Genomic DNA, 22,177 nt, shown 5'->3' with positions numbered 1-22,177 from the left:
GGGGGGACAGAAGATTTTTTGTTTCAGCCCCCAAACTCTGGAACACACTGCCTTCCTCGATCAAATCAAGCCATTCACTCTGGTCTTTCCGCAAACAACTCAAGACCTGGCTTTTTAACAAGTAGACCCACTCTTCCCCTCACCGGTTAAATTCTGCAGATATTCTAGCGCCGAGACGCCCTTGATTTATTTATTAATATTAATAAATAAATAAATAAATAAATGTTATGCCTCTTTTCATGTTTGGTGCAAGAATTCCTATACTATGCTATATTGCTATTTCATAATTTTTATTTGTAGTCATTCATTTATTTGTGTTGACTGCTTATTTGAAATCCTGACCTTGTCGACGTCAGGGCATACTGTATTTATTTCCTCTTATTTCCTCTTGCTTTCTTTTCTTTTCTTTGTTTTAAAAGAGGGAGATGTGTTATATTCTGGTCTTCTACTTCTCTGCTGCTCAGCCTGTGTGTGTGATGTCATTAGAATGTTCGTGTATGCATGGTTTGAATGTGTGGTCAGTTTGAGTGAGTAGGGCTGAGCAGCTGGATGCTGCTCCCGGTGGGGCCTTCCTTTCTACCAACTATGACTAATAAACCAACTTAAGTATACCTATGATTATTGGATCTCTTTATTTTAAAAATGTTCATTTGACTTTGTAACATGTGCCAACAAGGCAGAGCGGCTTTTAGTCAACCTCAAGCAGAAATTCGACTCGGGAGGGGATAACGTGGGGGCGTGCCTTGCGCTGTGCCTTCGGGCTCAGACTACCCAAACTCACATTGCTATTGCTAAGCTCAAGCGACCGGATGGTTGGGCTACCTTGGAGGCGAACTCCAGCCTTACATTGGAGACCTTCTACAGGGACCTCTACACGCATGCTCCTTGTCCCCCGGACACGGTCATGGCTTTTCTTGACTCTTGCCCCTGGGATCCTATTGATCCTTATTTCATTAAATTACTTGTAGATCCTATTTCCCATGCAGAAATAGCTAAAGTGCTGAAACGGCTTCCGTTAGGCAGGACCCCTTGCACTGACGGACTGACGGTTACTTTCTATCAGGTCTTCTACCCGCAACTTCGGGACGATATGCTTCATTTCTTTAATAGCTTCACTGATCGCTCGGGTCTCTCCCCCATGATAAATGAGGCAGAAATAGTGCCTATCCCTAAGCCTAGAAAGAATCCGACCCTACCTGCTTCCTTTCACCCTATTGCCTTATTAAACACAGACGTCAAGATCTTCACAAATATCCTGGCGAATCGTTTGGAACCTCATCTTCTGGGTCTCATTGACACTGATCAAGTGGGGTTTATTCGTCACCATCAGGGTGCCGATAATATCCGTCAGATAGCCCATGTAGTGGAGAAAGCGCGATTCCGAAAAATCCCTGCCTGCCTGGTGTCTCTCAATGCCGAAAAAGCGTTCAACAGCGTGGACTGGGGTTTTCTTAGCGCAGTCCTTCAAAAAGTTGGTCTGGGACCTGGGATAAACTGATGGCCCCATATGCAAAGCCCACCACTTGCATTTGTTTTAATGGTCTTCTCAGAGCCCCTATTTCTATCCATCGCGGTACTCAACAGGGATACAGCTCTCCCCCTCACTCTTTGTTCTTGTGGTAGACCCCCTGGCAATTGCTATAAGTCATGATCAGGACATACAGGGTATCCCCATGGGTGGCTATGAGCATAAGGCCTCTCTCTTCGCCGATGATCTTCTGCTCTCCCTATCTTCCCCATCGACCTCCGTTCCTGCGGTGGTGACGCTCTTGGGGTCCTTTGAAGCAGCCTTCGGCTATCAATCCTGCAAAATCCTACGCCCTCAATCTTACACTTTCGGCCCTGGAAGTCCAGGGCCTGCGGTACTTGATTGTAATGCATTGGACTGATGTGTCGATTTGCTATTGGGTCTGGATCTGATTCCCACACATTAGTCTTAGACTTTGTCTAATTGGTCCAGTTATAGGAAGTCCATATGAGAGGAAATGCGCAGATGGGAGGGCATCCCTCTGGCACAGTTCGGGTGAATCAATACCCTTAAAATGTCCCTTCTTCCTAAAATTCTTCATCTCTTTCAAACCCTACCCACCCCCGTACCACAAGCGGATATTCTGGCTCTGCAGCGTGATTTTACCAAATTTATTTAGGGGAGGTCTTGTCCTTGATTCTCTCATAAGATTCTCATGCTTCGAAGGTCCAGGGAGGGTCTTGACTTCCCCAACCTGTTGGAATACTATTGGGGCTGCCACCTTTGGTTTATATCAGAATGGATAGTTCCCGAAAGCAAGAAGCATTGGTTCCACTTGGACCGGGCGGTATCTATAGACCCTTGCGGGACCTAGCCTGGCTCCCATGTGGAGTCCGTCCCCGCATTGCTTACATAGCTACTCCAACCAGAACGGTCTTGGAGATCTAGGATAAAATGGCAGTACCACAGGGCCTAACGATATTTCCCTCCCCCAACACACTTCTAACGTGCATCCCTATGTTTCCCCCTGCCTTACAACCTCAGGCCTTTGCTGCCTGGATAGTAGAGGGACGCGAGTTATCCAGGACTTTTTTCAGGGCACTGCCCTCCGTACGTTTGAGCAATGCAAACAAACCTTCCACCTCTCGGAAGGCGCAGGCATGCAATACTATCAGTTGCAATATTGGTTTAGCTCCCCGACATATGCCTAGGAGGCGACTTGGCAGCTCACCGCCTTTGAATCCTTGGTTCCTAGGTTTGACGGGTCAAGGGGTCTGATTTCTAAAATTTGCACTGTCTTACAGCACTCTCAACAACCCACTACTCATGGCTATCTGATGCGTTGAGCCTCGGACCTGGTTGATGACATCCCCCAGAAGGGTGGACCCGACTGTGGAGGGACATCCCCAACGTATACCGCAGTACACCACAGCGCGAATCAGCATACAAACTGATGACACAATGGTATTATACCCCCGCTGGCCTCCATCGGATGTTCCTGAATTCCCCAATGCTTTGCTGGAGGTTTAGGGCGATAGAGGGGACTTCCTGCACATTTGGTGGTCTTGCTCTGGTCTCACGCTATTTTGAAAGAAGGTCCTCAGTCACACTAAAGAAGTGGTGGGTTTTCCGGTTCCTTGTATCCCGTCACTAGCGATTTTGGGCATCAAACCCGGCACATTGGAAGCCATGACTAACGCGGAATGGCATGTGATCCTACACCTGCTGGGGGCAGCGAGACAGTCCATTGCCGCCTGTTGGAAAAGGCCCCACCCTCCACCCATTGCAGCTTGGTTTCTTCGGTTGTACGATGTTCTGGCCTTAGAATTACTCACAGCACGTCTTAATCACACGGACACACGATTTGAACACATTTGGCAGCCACTTATACACCACCTCACCAAGACTGAGCACTCCCGCCTGGTGCCCCCCAGGCTGCGTGCCCTATATCTGTTTGAAAATCATTTGGAGCCTTTCTCTCGGGGTCAGAAACCAGACTCCCCGAAACGACTCCCTTGAATTAGTAGGCAGGTCTCCTTACCACCTGTTAACAACCCGGCACAAAGCAACATCTAGTGCCCATATGGTGTTGGTGGACTTTGCGGGGTACAAAAGCTTTCTGCATGTAGCACCAATGAGGGACTCTATGACCTACAAATCCTATAATCCATATTTGTAAAGCGTGAGCATAGCATCCTTTAAGTTTTCAAAACCCTGGGGGCCATTAGGGAGATTAGGTGAGCTATTGCCCAGAGTTCCATGGTCCTGAGCTGAGCTGCTGGGGAACAAACTGTGTGCCACCTGCTCTGGAGTCAGCCTCTGTGACTGCTGCCCCACACCTCTCCCTATGTAGTAATCATGAGATGCTCAAGCACTGTCCCCCAGGGAAGAGCAGAGGAACACATTGCTTGCAATCAGATGCCTCTGCCATTTATGTTGTGATTTTTCCCTTCTGTGGTAGTGGGGTGTGTTTCTGGCAATAGGACAAAGTGTACCCCTCTCTTTTCTTCAAATATGTATGTACCTCATGGCTCCTGACCACATTACCCACACCCCAGGACATTCCATGTTAAGAGATTGTATTGTGCTGATAAATCCATGCCCATTTAAAGTAAATCTACCTATTCCATTTTGTCATGTTTTTAGCAGCTTTCCCATTTTGATTCTCAACTGTGCTATATGCTAGGGGCGGGCGTAGTTCGCGAAGTAGCGCTACGCGTAGCTACGCAAAGTGCACTTCGCGAGCTACGCGTAGCACTATGCGAAATGTGTAGTTGTATGTTCGTACTGTGCAAGATGTCATTTTCAATGATTGCACAGTGCGGACAAGCATCCCGCACTGTGCAATCATTGAAAACAGAATCTTGCACAGTACGAGCTGTTCTTTTTTGGCGCTTGAGTAGATTTTTACTCGAGCTGCAGCTTCTCAATGTGGACAGGTAGTTTCTCATCGCGAGCATGCGCAACCACTCACAATGAAAAACCTGACCTCGCCGGGCGGTTTATTTTCCATGCTCGTGATCGGCAACTTGATGTTGCTGATCGCGAACAAGGAAAAAGTCTTGCAAGGATGTCATTTTGCTTGCTCGCGGTCGCCAACTTGACGTTGAGGACCGTGAGCAAGCAAAAAATGACCGCTGCACTACGCTACGCATGTTTGAACTGTGCTACGTGCAGTTCACGTAGTGCGAAGTTGTGCAAACTTCGCAAACTACGCGAGCGGAGCGTAGTGCTTTGCCCAGGGTTACTATATGCTACCAGCTTCTGAGTGATGAGCTGCAGCAATCCTATGTTTGAGCTTGCTTATGTGCCTATTATTCTCTGTGACCCCTTTTGCTGATGTGAATATGGCAGGACCAGAACTTTGCCAGTACCTGAAGTTCCTCCTTCCTCTCCGACTTTGCACCACTAGTGTGTAGTCTGGAAATATAAATACTTTTTGTTACTCAACGGCGAAGTGTTGTTGAGTCCTGGCTTCCATTACGATTATATCAAAGTTGTTGTAATGTAACAACTTGACTAACACTGCTATGGGCCCGGACCCTATATTCCCACTCAACAGATAAGAAAGGAGACAGCATTTGTTGTGCAACCAGGTCCTTCTGCCAGCCTTCTAGATATTCGCACATGTTCAGCCCACTGCACCCACAATATGAATGTTACTCTACCTGACACATCTCTCAATGTCTTCAACCCTTTCCTCAATTAATTTTACTCTATCCATGAGTTTTTGCATTTTTTAGAGTAAGTGTTGAAGGCTGTGGTTGGATCTCCAAGACTTTCTGTTCTATTTGGGCCTCTCTTCCTGCCAACTTCCATTGATTGTCCTTCTGAAGACCCAGGTCATTCCCCACTGCATCGATTTGACCTTTGAGGGTTTCCCAAAAAGGGCCTTTTGCTTCAAAGATGGCATTTGATTTACCCTGCATTTTGTCTGTGATGGTATGTGAATAAGGATGACCACCCATCGAAGATGCCTGTGGTGAAGCCTATTCTCGAGCTTGCAAGGTCGGCTTCTGGGATTAAAGGCATCTCATCTACTCTTTTGGGACCTTGTTCCCCTGAACACATATGTGCACTCAACAAGACACGGAGACTGTCTCTTCACTGTTCATCACTCCCTAAGGATATCATAGGATAAGATCTAGTCCACTAGCCCACAACCCACTTAACAAAGACATCCATGTCTACAAAGCAGACACACAGACATCTAATGCAAATTCAGCAACCAAGGTATTTCCCCCATTGTTACTCAGAGTGAGTTCCTCCTTAATCCACATAATCTTTCCACTCCATATTGCCAAGATCAAGTCTCCTTATCATGTCAACATGTCCAAGGGTCGGAACGCCAAATGCTATAAATATTGGTGGCCTAAGAGCTCTGGCTTGGTGATACAGGATGCACTGGTTTAATATCACGAATGCCTGGAGGACACATGGCCAACAACGGTCGACATCGAAGTTGGAGAACCGAGTTTGAGTCTTAGCACGGACACTAACATCCTATGATTTGGGCAAAAATGAATGTGTACGTCTGTAAAGTAACTGTTGCTCATGTAAAGCACTCTGATACCTTCGGGTCAAGTTCGCGATATATAAAACTCCCTCTGAAAAAATCAAATGAAGAGAAGAGGAGGGAGTGAAAAATAAATGGAGGGAGGGGGATCCGCCCTCAGTAGCAGTCCTATTGCAATGTGGGATAACTAAGCCTGCATTGTGGTGCCCACCCACAGTAGCACCAGTTGTCCTCCAGGGGGGTAACAGGGTTCTGTTGTATCAGGTTCTATCTGCCATGTTCAATGGCTGCTGGTCCTTCAGGGTCATGCAGGAGGAACGGTAAGGCTCAGATATGTGTTTGTTTCTTTTAGAGTTTTATGTAGCGTGAACTAGACCCACATATATCAGGTATCAGAGCACTTTCAATGAGCACCAGTTTTGGTACAGATGGACACAGTAATATTTGTTAGGCACACAGAGGTTAAGTGAGTTGCCCAGAATCACAGGATGTTGAGCGTCGCTGCTGAGACTTGAACCCGGTTCTCAAGCTTCAAGGTCGACATCTTGACATGCTGCTCACCCACCAATTGGCCAGTCCTTTCTACGCCACTAACCTAGTCAACTCACAGCAACAAGAGTCTTTGATATTCATTACAAATAACACAGCAACATAGGCTAAATATGTGGCAATTCGACGTTGTGCAACAAATTAACAAACACTTTACTGATTAAGGTACAAGCTACACACGAATTGCAGATAGACACAAGGAACTGAGCAGTGGTCAACGTTATCACCTCTACTTTGTAAAATAATGGGCATGTCATTTGGTGTTGGACATAACAGACAAGAAAATATAAAATCAGGCTTAATGTTATTGTAAACACTTTGTACCTAGACAAGCCACAGAAAAACAACCAAATTCAATCCTAAACAATTACATATAAGCAGTAACAAGAACCAAAAGAGCATATTATGATATTTATTGAATTTGACCACCTCAAATTTAAGGCATAGGCCTAGCACCGGATATGTATGGGGTTTTGATGAGCCATTACTAAGATATAACATTGGTGTGATTTCATAACACACACACTTAGTTGATAAGACTATAAGCCACAGCATATACCACTCCTGAAATACATACACAACATTAATATTCTACCTTCTCCGCATGGGAATAAACATATTAATACTGATAAGATGACTGTCATACTGGAAGACACAATGGTTTTCACGGAAATACTATACATTTTGACATATTATCAGTAAAATGCAATATCCATACTTAAAAATCGCAGAGGAGACCCTACCTGGGACGCTGCTTTCCTTCAACGCCTCTGCAGCAACGACTTGCCGCACCCGCTGCGCGGGTGCCGCTGCGCGGGTGCCGCTGAGCGGGTGCCGCTGAGCGGCTTGTGAATCGCCGCTGAACCATTGTTTGTGACCTCGAGTGTGCCTGGGGTGAGAGGACGCATCGTAGCAGGGGTGTTGCGCTGCAGGGACTCGCTCTCCCAGGAGTCCCTGCCTGACCCCTGTCAGCTGGTCTGCGCCCCCTGCTAGCCCCGCCCCCTGGACGGCATAAAGTACAAATTTATCTGCACTCCCTGGTCAAAGTGGGAACTTAAAAATCGCCGAGGAGACCCTACCTGGGACGCTGCTTTCCTTCAACACCTCTGCAGCAACGACTTGCCGCACCCGCTTCGTGGGTGCCACTGCGCGGCTTGTGAATCGCCGCTGAACCATTGCCTGTGACCTCGAGTGTGCCTGGGGTGAGAGGACGCATCTGCTCCCCCTGCTAGCCCCGCCCCCTGGTCGCCTTCGAAACACAATATAACCACACCAGCCACACGCTGCGCTAGAGCACGCGGGACCGCCGGGCGAAGCCCGGGCAAAGGGCGGGCCCTCTACGGCCCTCAGAGGCCAGAAGAGGCTGGGCTGGACCACCCCCCTAACTTTTCTTTCCTGCTTCACACAAGGTATTTATACAACCTGACAAGTAAACGGCTACCCGAGCTTCCCACGTTGTGACTGACTGGTGTCTAAGCATGAGGAAGGTAACTAAAAGCTCCAGGATGCCCACCTTAAGATCTAGCACCAAACAGAAGGTGGACACCCCACAATCAGTATCTACACTCACAGCGATCGACAAAATGCTACAGCAGACAATAGGGGTTGTAGCCACTGCGATAGCAAATACAGAAAGGAGGATGTCCCTACCACCGATGACAATCATCCAAGATACACAAGAAGTAGCAACTGATCTCTCAGTAGTCACTTTAGATGCTACAGACGACCCAGACACAAGCCTTGGTGTTACTTCCTCCTTCGCCGAGCTCCCGTGTGCTCAGGCCCCTACTGAGAGCAATAGGGATACAGTGAATACCCAGACTAATTTAAGCACCGTGTGTGCCACAGAAAAGGCGATTTCAAGTAATACTGAGGCAAAACGATCTAGAGAAGGTCAAGCACAGGGGAAAAAAAGGGTCAAAACAATACAATAAATCACAATTTTGTGGCACCTATAACTACCTCTACACCAGGAATACCCTGCTGGGTGGCAAACATGGTAGCCGACCTCAAGGCAGACCTAGAAGATACGATCACTGCCCTGATTAAACCCCTTATGTCAAAAATTGACAGATTAACATCCCTAATAAACAACAAGGGGGTGGGCCTCACTAGGCAATTGGGACATGATGGCACAGCATCCAAAGCGGGACAAGAAGGGGGTATGGTTAACAAGACACCAAAAGATAAGGCAGTACCAGTTAATGAACCTACTGCAAATAGACTAAAGAAAGTCAGGCAAATGAACATTCCAACAGTAGAAAAAGCCCCTAACCCCCTAACCCCTGTACCTCTAGTGCCACTCCACAGGTCCAAATAAAACAAGGCAAAGGAACACTCCAACTCAAATGACAAAACAGGCCAAACCCTAAAAGAAAGGACCATCACAAACCCCCCTCCAGTAAAAAATGTACCTGAAAAAATAAGATTGACTCGATTCCAGACAATCAACCTCCCACCTGAAGCCCTGCCCTTTGTGGTTGTATTGACAGGAGTTCCACCCCTTAAAGAGGGAAAAAGGGAAACACACTTCGAACTAAAAAATAAATGTGTGCAATGGCTGCAGGTAAATAGACCCCTACCTCCAAATATCTGTGGCGAAATACTTACAGTAAGAAGAGGGGAGTGGATTGGGAGAGGAATAAAAACAATAGCAGGGGACATAATAACAATTAATTTCAGAGACATTGCTGCAGTGAATTATATATGCAATGCACCCCCTAATAGATCCCACACACAAATTCACCCTTTACATTTATCATATTTTTACCCGAATATACCCCAAAGACCAATGCAGGCAAATAGAACACCCATGAGTAGGGTTCAGCAGCTAGAACCACGGCATAGATTTCCCCAATGGCAAATGCCTTGCCAAGGCATCCCAGCCTATGACCCTTTTCTATCTCAGCATGTGCACTGGAACAGGTTCAGTGCCCTGGAAGAGGTGGACTGACTTGTATTGGAGGAAACCAGTATTTTACATCCCATGAAGAGATTAGAGGAGGAAGGGATTACTAGGATAGGAATTCGTACACCGAGTACCCTAGGACATAGCGATGGTAGGGAGGCTAGTATAAGGAATCGGAAAACAAAAAAAGGGGGAATAAAAATGACAGAGCAATTAGACCAAAAGATAACCCCCGTTCGAATTAGGCGGAACAGCGAAATTATACTTGAACCCCACACTAATATAATAACAATAGGGGAAGTCAAGGAAGCGCATTCACTAAGGGAACCAAAAGGGTTTCCCTTGGGGGATAACCAGGATAGCCTCCGAATCATATCTTGGAACATTGCAGGACTGGCAGCCAAACATGAATCCCAGGAATAGCGGAAGTACATAAACAACTTCCAAATCATATGCCTGCAAGAAACATGGGCGGTTGATCCAAATCTGTATAGCTTAGAGGGGAATAAATGCTTTTCTGTTCCGGCCACAAAATCACCATCGGGGAGAGCGATTGGGGAATTAATAATGTATGTTGACCTCCTTATTCAAGGGACCTGGTTTAATTATAACTGGGATTCACGAAACATACAAGCAGTAGGGTATCGCTTTAAAAGGCTTAACCTCCTTTTACTAAATTGGTACAACGCTGTAGGCACGATGGGAAAGGGGACCGTTACAAAAGAACTGGATTCCGGTCAAGACAAGCAGGATTTATTAAATAAGACACCAAACTCCATAGTATAATACTTATGGGGGATTTTAATTGCCACCTTTGCGAGAATCTAAGACCATTGAATAAGGATTGGTCGCGATGCACCGTATCAAAAGGCCCACATTTTGTACACACTATAGAGGGATGGGATTTAGAGAAACTAACAAAAAGGCACAACCTGGTCCATACTATGGACCTGATAGAGATAGGCAGAAATGGAGACCCTATCCCAACATTCAAAGGCAGAGGCTGCCATTCGTACATTGACTTCATTTTGGATTCACCTTTCATAAAAAGAAGCATCAGCAGCATGGCTATTGACACAAGCATTTTTAGCGATCACAACCCTCTGATCTTAGCACTAAAAGGCTTTAATTTAAAAAAACCTTTACACAGAACAGATATTATGGAAAAGGCAGTGGACCAGGGGAGGAGGATCAAGTGGGCCAAGATAGATGGAGATAAATTCTACAGAAGATTAATAACAGAAGGGCAAAACGCTATAAATACATGCCTTGATCCCAGCATGGGGGGAGCAATGGTGGTCAGTGCATTTGAAGAAATTGCACGTCATGTAGATAATCTACTAAAGACCTCCAAAGGCAGTAAAGTAGCTCTTACCCCGCGTTGGTTTGACCTAGACTGTACTAAGGCGCACAAAAACCTTAAACTTAGCCTCAAGTCTCGCCCTAGGGATAACCTTAAAATTGCACAGTACAGATTAGAATATAAAAAAGCCCTGAAATCCCATAAAAAGAGTTTACAAATACAAGCGTGGGAGGACTTAAGGGAGGCGGCAGAAAGGGGAGATATTTCGGGATTCTGGAAAGTCATTAACACACCATGTTTCCAGGACCCAGGAGTACCCAAAATAATAAATACCATTTTACCAGAACAATGGCAGACCCATTTCCAGAGCCTCTATAACCATACAGGACAACTAACCCAGGGTGAAGGTTCAAGGTTAAATCCAACTACACGATTGGACTTTTCCCTGGAAGAAGTGGAACTGGCAATAGCAGGACTGAGCAAGAACAAAGCACCCCGACCTCTACCTGAGCAATATAGATCTGTGGGCTCCACTGCTCACGAGGGTTCTGAACAAGGCAGTGGTGGCAGGGCTACCTCATTCCTGGTCAACGGCAACCATAGTCCCGATTTACAAAAAAGGGAATTGTGATGACCCACAATGTTACCGCCCTATATTCCTCATAGACGTGACGGCCAAGGTACTGGGCTGTGTTATTCTAAATCGTTTGCAGGAATGGGAGGAGGAGAACCAGGTCCTGACAGACATACAATATGGGTCAGGGAGGGCTGATCTACCACCGATCAATGCTTGAATCTCTACCTCCTGACAGCCAAATATACCATCGCTGGCAAGGGGGCTATATACATGGGGTTCATGGACCTCTCCGCGGCCTTTGACCTTGTAAATAGAGAAAAACTTTGGACCCTATTGTTAAACTTAGGAGTGGAACAAACACTGGTAGACCTCCTAAAATCCCTTCACTGGAACACTTCCGCAACAGTCCGATACAACCAAGAGGGAAGCAGGACTGAGCCCTTTTTATGTACGAGTGGAGTGAGGCAGGGTTGCATCTTGGTGCCTTTTCTGTTCTCTATATACATTAATCTCCTGGACAAAGAACTACTCAAATTGCGTGTGGACTCACCCCAAATAGGACACCGAGCGTTGCCCGTATTACTCTACGCGGATGACGCGGTGTTGTTAGCCAGAACACCCCTGGGGCTGTAGAAGCTGATCGATGGCTTTGTCGATTTTATGGCTAAACTTGACCTATCGGCAAATCTGGAAAAATCTTATTTCATGTCAGAAGGAGTCAAAGAAAAAGGGAAGTTTACCTATAAAATTGGGTCACACAAGATTGGACAGGTTAAGACTTTCTCGTACCTTGGTGTACTGTTCGACGAACAGTTAAACTTTAAACCCTTAACGGACAAACACGCAGCGAAACTGGTGGCGTCATCGGGGGCCCTCATGGGTTACGGGAGAAGACTTGGCAGATGGTCTCCAGAGCAAATGCTAAACCTGTATAGATCGGTATGTTGTGCCAAGGTCACTTACGGAGCAGAAGTATGGGGTTTTATAGATAAACAATTGCAGCAGATTCAGGTGGAAGAAAACAAGTTCTTTAAAAGAATCTTGAAATTGCCGCAGAGTACCCCGGCCTACATCATCCATGAGGAAGTAGGGGAGCCCTACATTGAAGATCGTATCAAAATTAGACCCCTTCTCGCCTGGATTAAAATCTGGATTAATCCAGAAGCGGACCTCACAAGACAAATCCTAAAAGACTGTTTGAAACGTGACAGAGGGGGCTATATTCCATGGCTGAAGTATGTAAAGGATTCTCTTGAGGCAATCGGCTGCAAAAACTTTTTCACTGCTCCAGAATCGTTAAACGGCCAGAATAAAACAATGGTTAAAAAACTTTTTACAGAATGGACACTTACGACTAAGGCCGAGGTGGAAAGGTGTAAGCCTACTGTTTTATCCTACTGCTTATTGACAAAGAAACAAGGAATGGAGCCATACCTCACTGTGATGCACAACGCCCAGGACCGATTCTATATGACCCGGTTTCGACTAAATATGCTACATCATTTACTTGCCGTCCCCTCTGGATTCACTCTAACACTGGAGGCGAAGGGTACCTGCGGCTGCGACGCTAGGTCTCCGTAGAATACCCTTCACTTTGTTCTGCTATGTTCCTTTTATTCTGTTCCCAGACGTAAGTTCTTAGTAGGGATCCTGAAAGAAACTAAACTTAGACAAGCAAAAATGGCCCTGAGGTTTCTCCAGGAAGCCTCAGATGCTCATACGTTGTTTTGTACAGTAAGTTTTATCAGGGTGGCAATGCGGTTAAGGAACACCAGATAAATAAGCGACTGTAATGCTCCTTAAACAGAGACCCAACTACGGAAATTTCCCCGTCTTCTTTGTAAACGAAATGTATTTTAGCTTATTTTTTAAAACTCATTTTTAAACTCGTTTTTATATATATAAAAAAATGTATGTATTGTTTATGTACTTTTATGGTGTCTTTTTAAGTGCCGAATAAAGATTTAATTGACTTTAATTGACAATGGTTTTCACGGAAATACTATACATTTTGACATATCAGTAAAATGCAATATCCATACTCAAAGAGAATTCATATACCTGCGATATTGATGTTTCCAGAATGCAGCAACATTGTGACTTCATGACCGCTCTCTTGAAGAATATGCGAAATCTCACTCATCTGAAGGTAATGACTTCCTCCTAAATGATACAGGTTAAAAACCATATTTGGATATTAGCTACATGTAATATATACAGACTGCAGGTAAATGTTTACTTCATTTTATGTAAACATAGCTTCCAAAGGACATAATTTTAGTGGACATGCATTCAATTGCTCTGCAACTATATTAATGTTTTTATTTATTTCTAATCATGCATTTGTGCCTTATCACAACTCTAGGCCAGTGGGAGTCTGTTGTACTCGAGGGTTGTAGATACTATTTCAATAATTTGCCCTGAAGATGGTTCGCCACATTACCTGCTTAAACAGAATAAAAAACACCTGCAATATTTCTTGGTTTACACATTTGTGTAACTCTCTAGTTTCCATTATTGCAAAATCTATTATTCCTAATTACTGGAATACAGTACAATGCATGTATTCATGGTCAATTCTGCAAACCCTACTATGCAATAAATCCCTTGTGCTAGAATAAAACCATGTTCTGAGCCATAATCACTTTGCAACTTTTGGTCAATATAATGAGGATATTAACACATTATTTTAATGTGGAAATTGTGAGAATTATCTAGAGTGCCGCTGCCTCAAATTACCAAGACTTTGCAGCATTCCTATGTCTATAATTTATAGAAATCTAACTCTTTGTAGCAAAGTGTTAGTGCAAGCTTGCTTGTTATGTAAAGTAGTATCATAATCTTGGAAAGGTAGTTTCATGGTGTACACCACCATATTAAACACCGTATAGTTAGGTGCCATTAGAAGAAAGTTTTTTTAAATAATAACTTAGGCACCATTTGCTGAATCTACACAAACCTTTACAAAAAGATTCACCCACCTCGGCTCCTTCATGGAACATTTTCATGCTGATCTGTTGATATGATAGATCATAAAAAAAACTTTGTTTTTTTCAGTGAATTTCTAGAGTTTTTTCACCATAAAGTAATATTTTATTACCATATGTGAAGCCAATCCCCCTTCGGCCTTGTGCAGCGATGAGTTGGCCACAGGGAATGCAGCAAATCCTGAAAAGGGACTTATATTTTTAAAGGGGGTCAAAGTGACCCCTCTCCTAAACTGTATTAGGCCTGGGGATCCCATCCCCGAGGTCCTTTTTTTTAAAAGGGGAAGGGGGCAAAGCAGCCCCCCCGCCCGAATCTCATTAGGACCTGCAGAACCCATATTTTAGAACCTTATGTTTTTTAAAGGGAAGGGGGACCAAGTGCCCCCCCTCCCCGATCCTTTAATAGGCCCTATGGACCTAATCCCTCGGGTCTACAACTCTTTATAGGGAGGGGCCACATGCCCCCCTTTCTCATGCCTCATTAGGTCCTGTGGAACCCAACCCCTAGGACCCTATATATTTTCAAGGGGAGAGAGGCCGAGCGGCCCACCTCCTGAGCCTCATTAGGCCCTTGGGTCCGGGCGGCCTCTTTTTTAAAGTCGAGGGAGACCAAGTGACCCCCTCCCTGAGCCTTATTAGGCCAGAGGGACTCCATCCTCCAGGGCTGTTTTTTTTAGGGCAGGGGGACCTGGGACCCCCTATTCTGCAAGCCTTTTAAAGGCCCTGGGGACTCACATTCATCCCAGAGCAGTGTTTTTTTGAGGAGAAGACGCTGCAAGTGCCCCCTCCCAAAAGCCTCTAAGAGGCCATAGGGACCCCATCTCCCAGAGCCATATCTCTTTAAAAGGGAGGGGGTCTGCGTGGCTCCCCTCCCCAAGCATCATAACACCCTGGCGACCCCATCCCCCAGGGTCCTCTGAATTTACAAGGGAAGGGGGGCCGAGTGACCTCCTCACAAGCCTTATTAGGCCCTAGGGCCCGATCACCTGGGCCTTTTTTTCCAAAGGTAGCCCCCCTTCGAGGAGCCCACCCACAGAGCAAAATCTCAGAAAATATGGGAGTGGGCCATGCAGCCTCTCCCCTAATGAAACATATCCTGCTGGCGGGTGCATTTTTAAACACCCCACCGACTGGGAGGAGACATTCTGTTTGCCCTGGCAAGGTAGGAGATTCAAAAAGGCTCCCACCAAACAGGCGCTAACACAGGTTACCTTGCCCACAGTGGTGTGTCCGTGGGATGGGACCCCCGATAAATGGCTAGCGAGCCGGCCCTGGGAATGGCATCCCCGGGGCATTAATGGCTCATAACAAAAAGAAGCATGGGCTCCTGTGCTGCTCTATTATTTAGCACCCATGTGGGCCAGGTCCCGGGGGCATTCAGGCTTAAATTAAATTCATTGGACGGGGAGCAAGGGGCCTCCCTCCTTGTGCCCCAGGGACCACCACCTCCCAAGCCTTATATTGTGTTGCAGGGGGCCGCGCAGACTACCCCGGGCCTGGGGACTGCCATCTTCCCAGGGAAAGTTTCTTTTAACGGGGAGACATGATAGCCCCCGGTGTTATGGGGAGCATAAACTCCACAAGGCCAAATTGTATGTTTCAAATTAGAGGGAGGCCGAGTGACCCCACCTCTCGGACCATTCTTGGCCCTGGGGACCACCACCTCCCTGGGACAGGCCCTACTACATCAAAGGAGGGGGCTGCACAGCCCCCCTCCTGGAGCCAGGAATGGTCCTGGGGACTTTACCCCCCAGAGCCAGCTCCTGCTATGTCCTTGGGTGCCCACCTCTGGGACATAACCGTTCCCGCCAAGTCACAGCAGACACTCCATGGTTTCCCCTCCTCCATTGCAAAAAGGCCAGGCCCTAGGTGATGGGGTCCCCCGGCCGAAATTGGTCCAGAGAGTGCGCTGCGAGCCCCCATCCCATTGCAAAAAGGTGAGTGAGGGGATGGGGTCACCAGGACCAAAATCAGCTGGAGGAGGGAAGCTGCATGGTCCCATCCCCTACTAATAAAGAGAAGATAACGGTCAGAAGAGAGCAGAAGAGGCACAATAAAGATCAGAAAGGAGCAGAAAGAGGCAAATTAAAGGTCAGCCACGAGCAGAAAGAGGGAATATAAAGTTGAGAAATTAGCAGAAAGAGGCAAAATAAAGGTGATAAATTAGCAGAAAGAGGCAAAATAAAGGTCAGAAACAAGCAGAAAGAGACAAAATAGAGGTCAGAAACTAGCAGAAAGAGGCAAAATAATGGTCAGAAATGGGCAGAAAGGCAAAATAGAGGTCAGCAAAGAGTAGAAACAGACAAAATAAATGTCAGAAATTAGCAGAAAGAGGGAAGATAAAGATCAAGAAAGAGAAGTAAGAGGCAAAATAAAAGTCAGAAACAAGGAGAAAGAGTCAAACAAGAGATCAGAAATGAGCAGAAAGAGGCAAAATAAAGACCAGCAAGGAGCAGCAAGAGGCAAAATAGAGATCAGAAACAAGCAGAAAGAGGCAAAATAAAGGTTGGAAACAAGCAGAAAAAGGCAAAGTAGAGGTCAGAAACTAACAGAAAGATGCAAAATAAAGGTCAGAAACAAGCAGAAAAAGACAACAAATTATAAGAGAATGAGCAGAACAAACTCAAGCACTCATGCACCCACTCACAGAACATCTCAGACACTCTCACGGCTACTCACAGACCAATTAAGACACTCATCCAACCACTCACAAATGAACTGAGACATGTACACCCACTCACAGACCTAGTCAGACACTCATGCAACCATTAACTCATACTCTCTCTCACCGACTCACAGACCTACTCAGACTCATGCAACGACTCACAGACCCACTCACTCATACACTCACTTACTGATCCAGTTAGACGCACTCATCCAATCACAGACCCACTTGGAGACTCACATAAACACTCACAGACCTACTCCAATGCTTGAGAACTCTCTCACACACCCACTTAGACATTCACACATCCACTCACAGACCCACTCACTCAGACATGTGTAACCACTCAGGCACTTATGCACTCACTCACAGACACAGCAAGACACTCACGCACCCACTCGCACACCCAGTGAGACACGTATGTTGGTAAAACCAGACCCACTCAGACACTCACTCACCCAGTCACGCACCCATTGAGACACTCATGCATCCAGTCATACACCCTAGGAAACATTGTTGCACTCACTCACACTCTCATTTTCTAAGGTTACAGTTAGGAAATAGAATAAAAAAAGAAGGTATGTTATAGTAAGTCTCACATTTCACTTGTGCAAAACCAGTGAAATTCAGCAGTTATAGTTACCTGAGCTAACTCTTACTTATGACCCTGCAATGCACTGCTTATGACCTCACATACTACATCACTCACAACATGGTCATTGACATCACTGATGACATCTCAAATGACATTATATATATTCAAATTATATCTATACTACTATTATAAAGGAAGAACTTTGAACCTTTGAGGCGGGTAAACTCGGGAACCACAGCGCCAATCACCAAACCCGATACATCGTTGTAATCGTCAGGGTGTGCAGATGGACATAGGCTATATAAACGTAATAAATATACGTTATTTAAAAAATGTACCGGAAAAAAAAGTAGTCCCTTGGAAGAAGTGCCAGCCGCGACGTGCGTGCCCGACGTGAGGAGCGCGGGGAGGAGCGGCGTCCAGGACCGCGAGGAGGACCGGTGGACATGGCGTGGGGAGGAGCGGCGGACAGGCGGTGAGGAGCGGTGGGCGGCGGATGAGGTAGGTTATTTATTTATTTGTTTAGGTGGGGTGAGCAGCGGAAAAATGAAGCAAAAATGAAAATCATGAGCAAGAGGAAGCAAACGTAGCATTACAAAAGTGAGCCAAACGGTGCTTTACAGGATGAAAAAGTTACGTGTGCAGGTTACAAAAGCGTACATCGTGAGCAAGAGGAAGCAAACGGAGCATTACAAAAGTGAGCCAAACAATGCATTACAGGAGGAAAAAGTTACATGTGCAGGTTACAAAAGCATAGAAAGCAAACATAGAGGTATAGGAGGAAAAAGTGACGTGTGCAGGTAGCAAGAGGAAGCAAACGGAGCATTAAAAAAGTGAGCCAAACGGTGCATTACAGGAGGAAAAAGTTACGTGTGCAGGTTACAAAAGCGTAGAAAGTAAACATAGAGGTATAGGAGGAAAACATGACGTGTGCAGGTAGCAAGAGGAAGCAAACAGAGCATTAAAAAACTGAGCTAAATGGTGCATTGCAGGAGGAAAAAGTTACATGTGCAGGTTACAAAAGAGTACAAAGTAAACATAGAGGTATAATACTGCAATATATGGAGGAAGGCTCCGGGGGACCCACGGACAACGTCGGGGCGGGCGGGGGCCCTGAAGCCTATTTGCTCCTGGACAACGTCGGGACGGGCTGCTAGTTAATACATACACAAACACAAACATGCACTAGCACAGATACACATACATATATATATACCCTTCAAAAGCTCGCCTCCTCCACAACTTCACCACGGACTTGCAATGAGACGAGGTAGACCCAATACATATATATACGTACACACACACACACATATATATATACATATATATATATATATATATATATATATATATATATATATACATTTTTTTTTTTACCTACTGGCGGTTGCCAGTAGGTAGTTATGGTTAGGACCTTGTTTCTATTCAGTAAGCAATTTTTCTTTTACCTAAAATCTTTGGCGCCGTTTGACTAATCTTTGTGAAATCATCAAAAATAATGGGTCACTCAGATCAGCTCCCGTCCTGAAAGTTTTGGGGTCATTCGTCAAGTGGAGGCCGAAGAAAAAGGGGGTCCCAAAATGCATTTTCCCCATATTCATTTCCATAGGAATTTTGGTACAGGCTGCAGCTGGACGGAATTACACCAAATGTTGCCGGAAGGTAGCTCTTGGTTCAGAAAGCGATCATTTTTTAAATGGTATAAATCCGTTCAATAGTTCCTGAGACACTCAAATAATAAAAATATCAATATCTGAACACCGAGGAGGAGTCGCAACTCATGCCGAGCACGAGCTGACTTCTGATTGGCTGCCAAAACTCCAAACCAGGTAGTGTTAGCAGCCATCTTGTTATTCAGTAACCGAGTCACAAGAAAACAGTAAAAAAAAAAGATTAAGAACAAGAAAAGAGGGCAGGGTAGAAACACCTTGACCGCCTAGGCCTGCTCAGGGGGTCCCACAAGGACCCACAAGGTAAAAAAAAGCATTTTATTTTTTAAATCATCTGAATTTGAGCTAGGTGCGCGAATCCGGCTGAGAAAATAAAAAAAGTGAAGCGCAGGCTCCAGAGCTTCATTTTTCTATAAGCCCCCGGGTGGGCTAGGTCCCGGGGCCATGAGCAAATACGTAGTGGGGACCCCTGCAGCCCCAGGGACCGTCACCTTCCCTGGGCTATGCTAATTATACGTGGGGCATAAAGCCCCCCGCAGCCCTGGGGACGGCCACCTCCCTGGGGCTTGTAAAAAAATGTGTGGGGGAGCTCTTGCCCCCCCGCCCACGCTGCTTCAGGGATCGCCACCTCCCTGGGGCATTGTTGATTATATGCAGGGGCCTCGTAGGCCCCCCAAGACTCTGGGACCTTCCCCTCCCTGGGGCATAAATTAAAAAAATGAACTGTGGTGGGGCTCCTGCCCCCCCCCCCCACTGCCCGAGGACAACCACCTCCCTGGGGCACTAATTATTTAAATGCGGGGGTCCAACCCCGGGGACCACCACCTCTTCACTTGCCTCTTTCTGCACCCCTGTTGCTTCATTCTGTACTTTACATGCTTCTTTCTGCACCTGTCTTGCTTCTTTCTTCACACCTGTTGTCTCTATTTGCACTCGTCTTCCCCATTTTCTGTACCTTTATTGCCTGTTTCCTCATCTTACTTGCCTCTTTATACACCTATGTTGCTTCTTTCAGCAATTCTCTTGCCTCTTTCTGCAATTCTCTTGCCTGTTTATGCAATTCTCTTGCATCTTTCTGCATTCTGGTTGCTTCGTTCTGCACTTTCCATGCTTCTATCTGCACCTGTCTTGCTTCTTTCTGCACCCCTGTTGTCTCTTTCTGTGCTTCTTTTGCCTGTTTCTGCAACTCTCTTGCCTATTTCTGCTGTTATCTTTCCTCGTTGTGCACCTTTCTGCACTTCTTGTGTCTCTTTCTGCACAACTATTGCTTCATTCTGCACTTTCCTTGCTTCTTTCTGCACCGCTGTTGTCTCTTTCTGCACTCGTCCTCTGCCTATCTGTACCTTTCGTGCCTCCTTGTGCACCTCTGTTGTAGGGGTGGCAGAATTCGCGTAATTGCGTTACGCGAATCTCGGCAAAACGGTAAAAAATCTCTGCGAACACGCAGAAATTCCGCAAACACGTCCGCAAATATCTTGTGAACACGCAATTTTGCATTCTCTGCAAAACGCGAAATTACCCAAATTCCGCGAACGGAATGGAATTTACCGCCCTTCTTTCTTCACTTCTCTTGTCTCTTTCCGCACCCCTGTTGCTTCATTCTGCACTTTCCATACTTCTTTCAGCACCTGTCTTGCTTCTTTCCGCACCGCTGTTGTCTCTTTCTGCACTCGTCTTTCCTCTTTCACTTTCCTTACTTCTTTATACATCTCTTTTGCTTCTTTCTGCACTTCTCTTGCTTGTTTCTGCACCCCTCTTGCCTTTTACTGCACCCGTCTTCCCTCTTTGTGCAACTCCCTTGCTCTTTCTGTACCTCTCTGTCCTCTTTCTGCACCACTCTTGCCTCTTTTTCTATCACTCTTGCTTCTTTCTGTACTTCTCTTGCCTCTTTCGGCACCCATCGTGCCTCTTTCAGCACCTCTGTTGCTTCTTTCTGCACTTCTCTTGCCTCCTTCTGCACCTCTGTTGCTTCTTTCTGCACTTTTCTCGCCTCTTTTTGCACCTCTGTTGGTTCTTTCTGCACTTCTCCTGATTCTTCATGCACCTCTCTTGCATTTTTCTGTACCCCTCTTATGTCTTTCTACACCTCCGTTGCTTCATTCAGCAATTCTGTTGCCTCTTTCTATACCTCTCTTTCCTCTTTCTGTACCCCTTTTGCCTCATTTTGCACCTCTATTGGTTCTTTCTGTACTGATCTTACTTCTTTCTGCACCTTAATTGCCTCTTTCTGCATTTTTCTTCCTTTTTAGGCACCTCTCCTGCTGCTTTCTTTACCTCTCTTGCCTCTTTGTACACATCTCTTACCATGTTTCGCATGCCTCTTGCCTGTTTTTGGACCTTTATTTTCTGCACTTCCCTTGCTTCTTTCTGCACCTCACCTGCATCTGTCTGCACTTCTCTTGCTTCTTTCTATACATCTGTTGCTTCTTTCAGCAATTCTCTTGTCTTTCTGCACTGCTCTTCCTTCTTTCTGCACCCTTCCTGCCTCTTTCTGTACCTCCCTTGCCTCTTTGTGCACCTCTTCTACCTCTTTCTGCAGGCCTCTTGCTTCTTTTTGCACCTCTGTCTGTTATTTCTGCACTGTTCTCGCTTCTTACTGCACCTCTGTATCAAATTTCTCCAGCCCTCTTGCCTTTTTCTGCACCCCTCTTTCCTCTTTCTGGACCTCTCTTGCCTCAGTCTGCCCACCTGTTCCCTCTTTCTGCACCTGTCTTTCTTCTTTCTGCATACCTGTTGTCTCTTTATGCACTCGTCGTCCCCTTTCTGTACCTTTCTTGACTCTTTCTGCACTTTTCTTGTTTCTTTCTACACCTATGTTGCTTCTTTCAGCAATTCTCATGTCTCTTTCTGCACTTCTCTTGCCTGTGTCTAAACCTCTCTTGGTTCTTTCTGCACCTCTCTTGCCTCGTTCTGCACCTCACTTGCTTTTTTCTGCACTT

The 22,177-nt window shown here is 45.8% G+C and overlaps 1 protein-coding gene across 1 annotated transcript in view; it reads right to left on the bottom strand.

Moving 5' to 3' along the window:
* Positions 1-22,177, bottom strand: part of LOC147726407 (UDP-glycosyltransferase 3A1-like) — a 539,556-nt gene that overhangs the window by 462,396 nt on the left and 54,983 nt on the right. The window contains exon 2 of the mRNA XM_086960529.1: positions 13,383-13,484. Within this exon, the coding sequence (XP_086816655.1) occupies positions 13,383-13,484 (102 nt within the window). The remainder of the gene's footprint in view (positions 1-13,382; positions 13,485-22,177) is intronic.

This window comes from Lissotriton vulgaris, chromosome 3_1 (assembly GCF_964263255.1).
Source record: "Lissotriton vulgaris chromosome 3_1, aLisVul1.2, whole genome shotgun sequence".
NCBI lineage: Eukaryota > Metazoa > Chordata > Amphibia > Caudata > Salamandridae > Lissotriton > Lissotriton vulgaris.
Note: the sequence above shows the minus strand (reverse complement) of the source record. Positions and strands in the feature narration are given on the sequence as shown.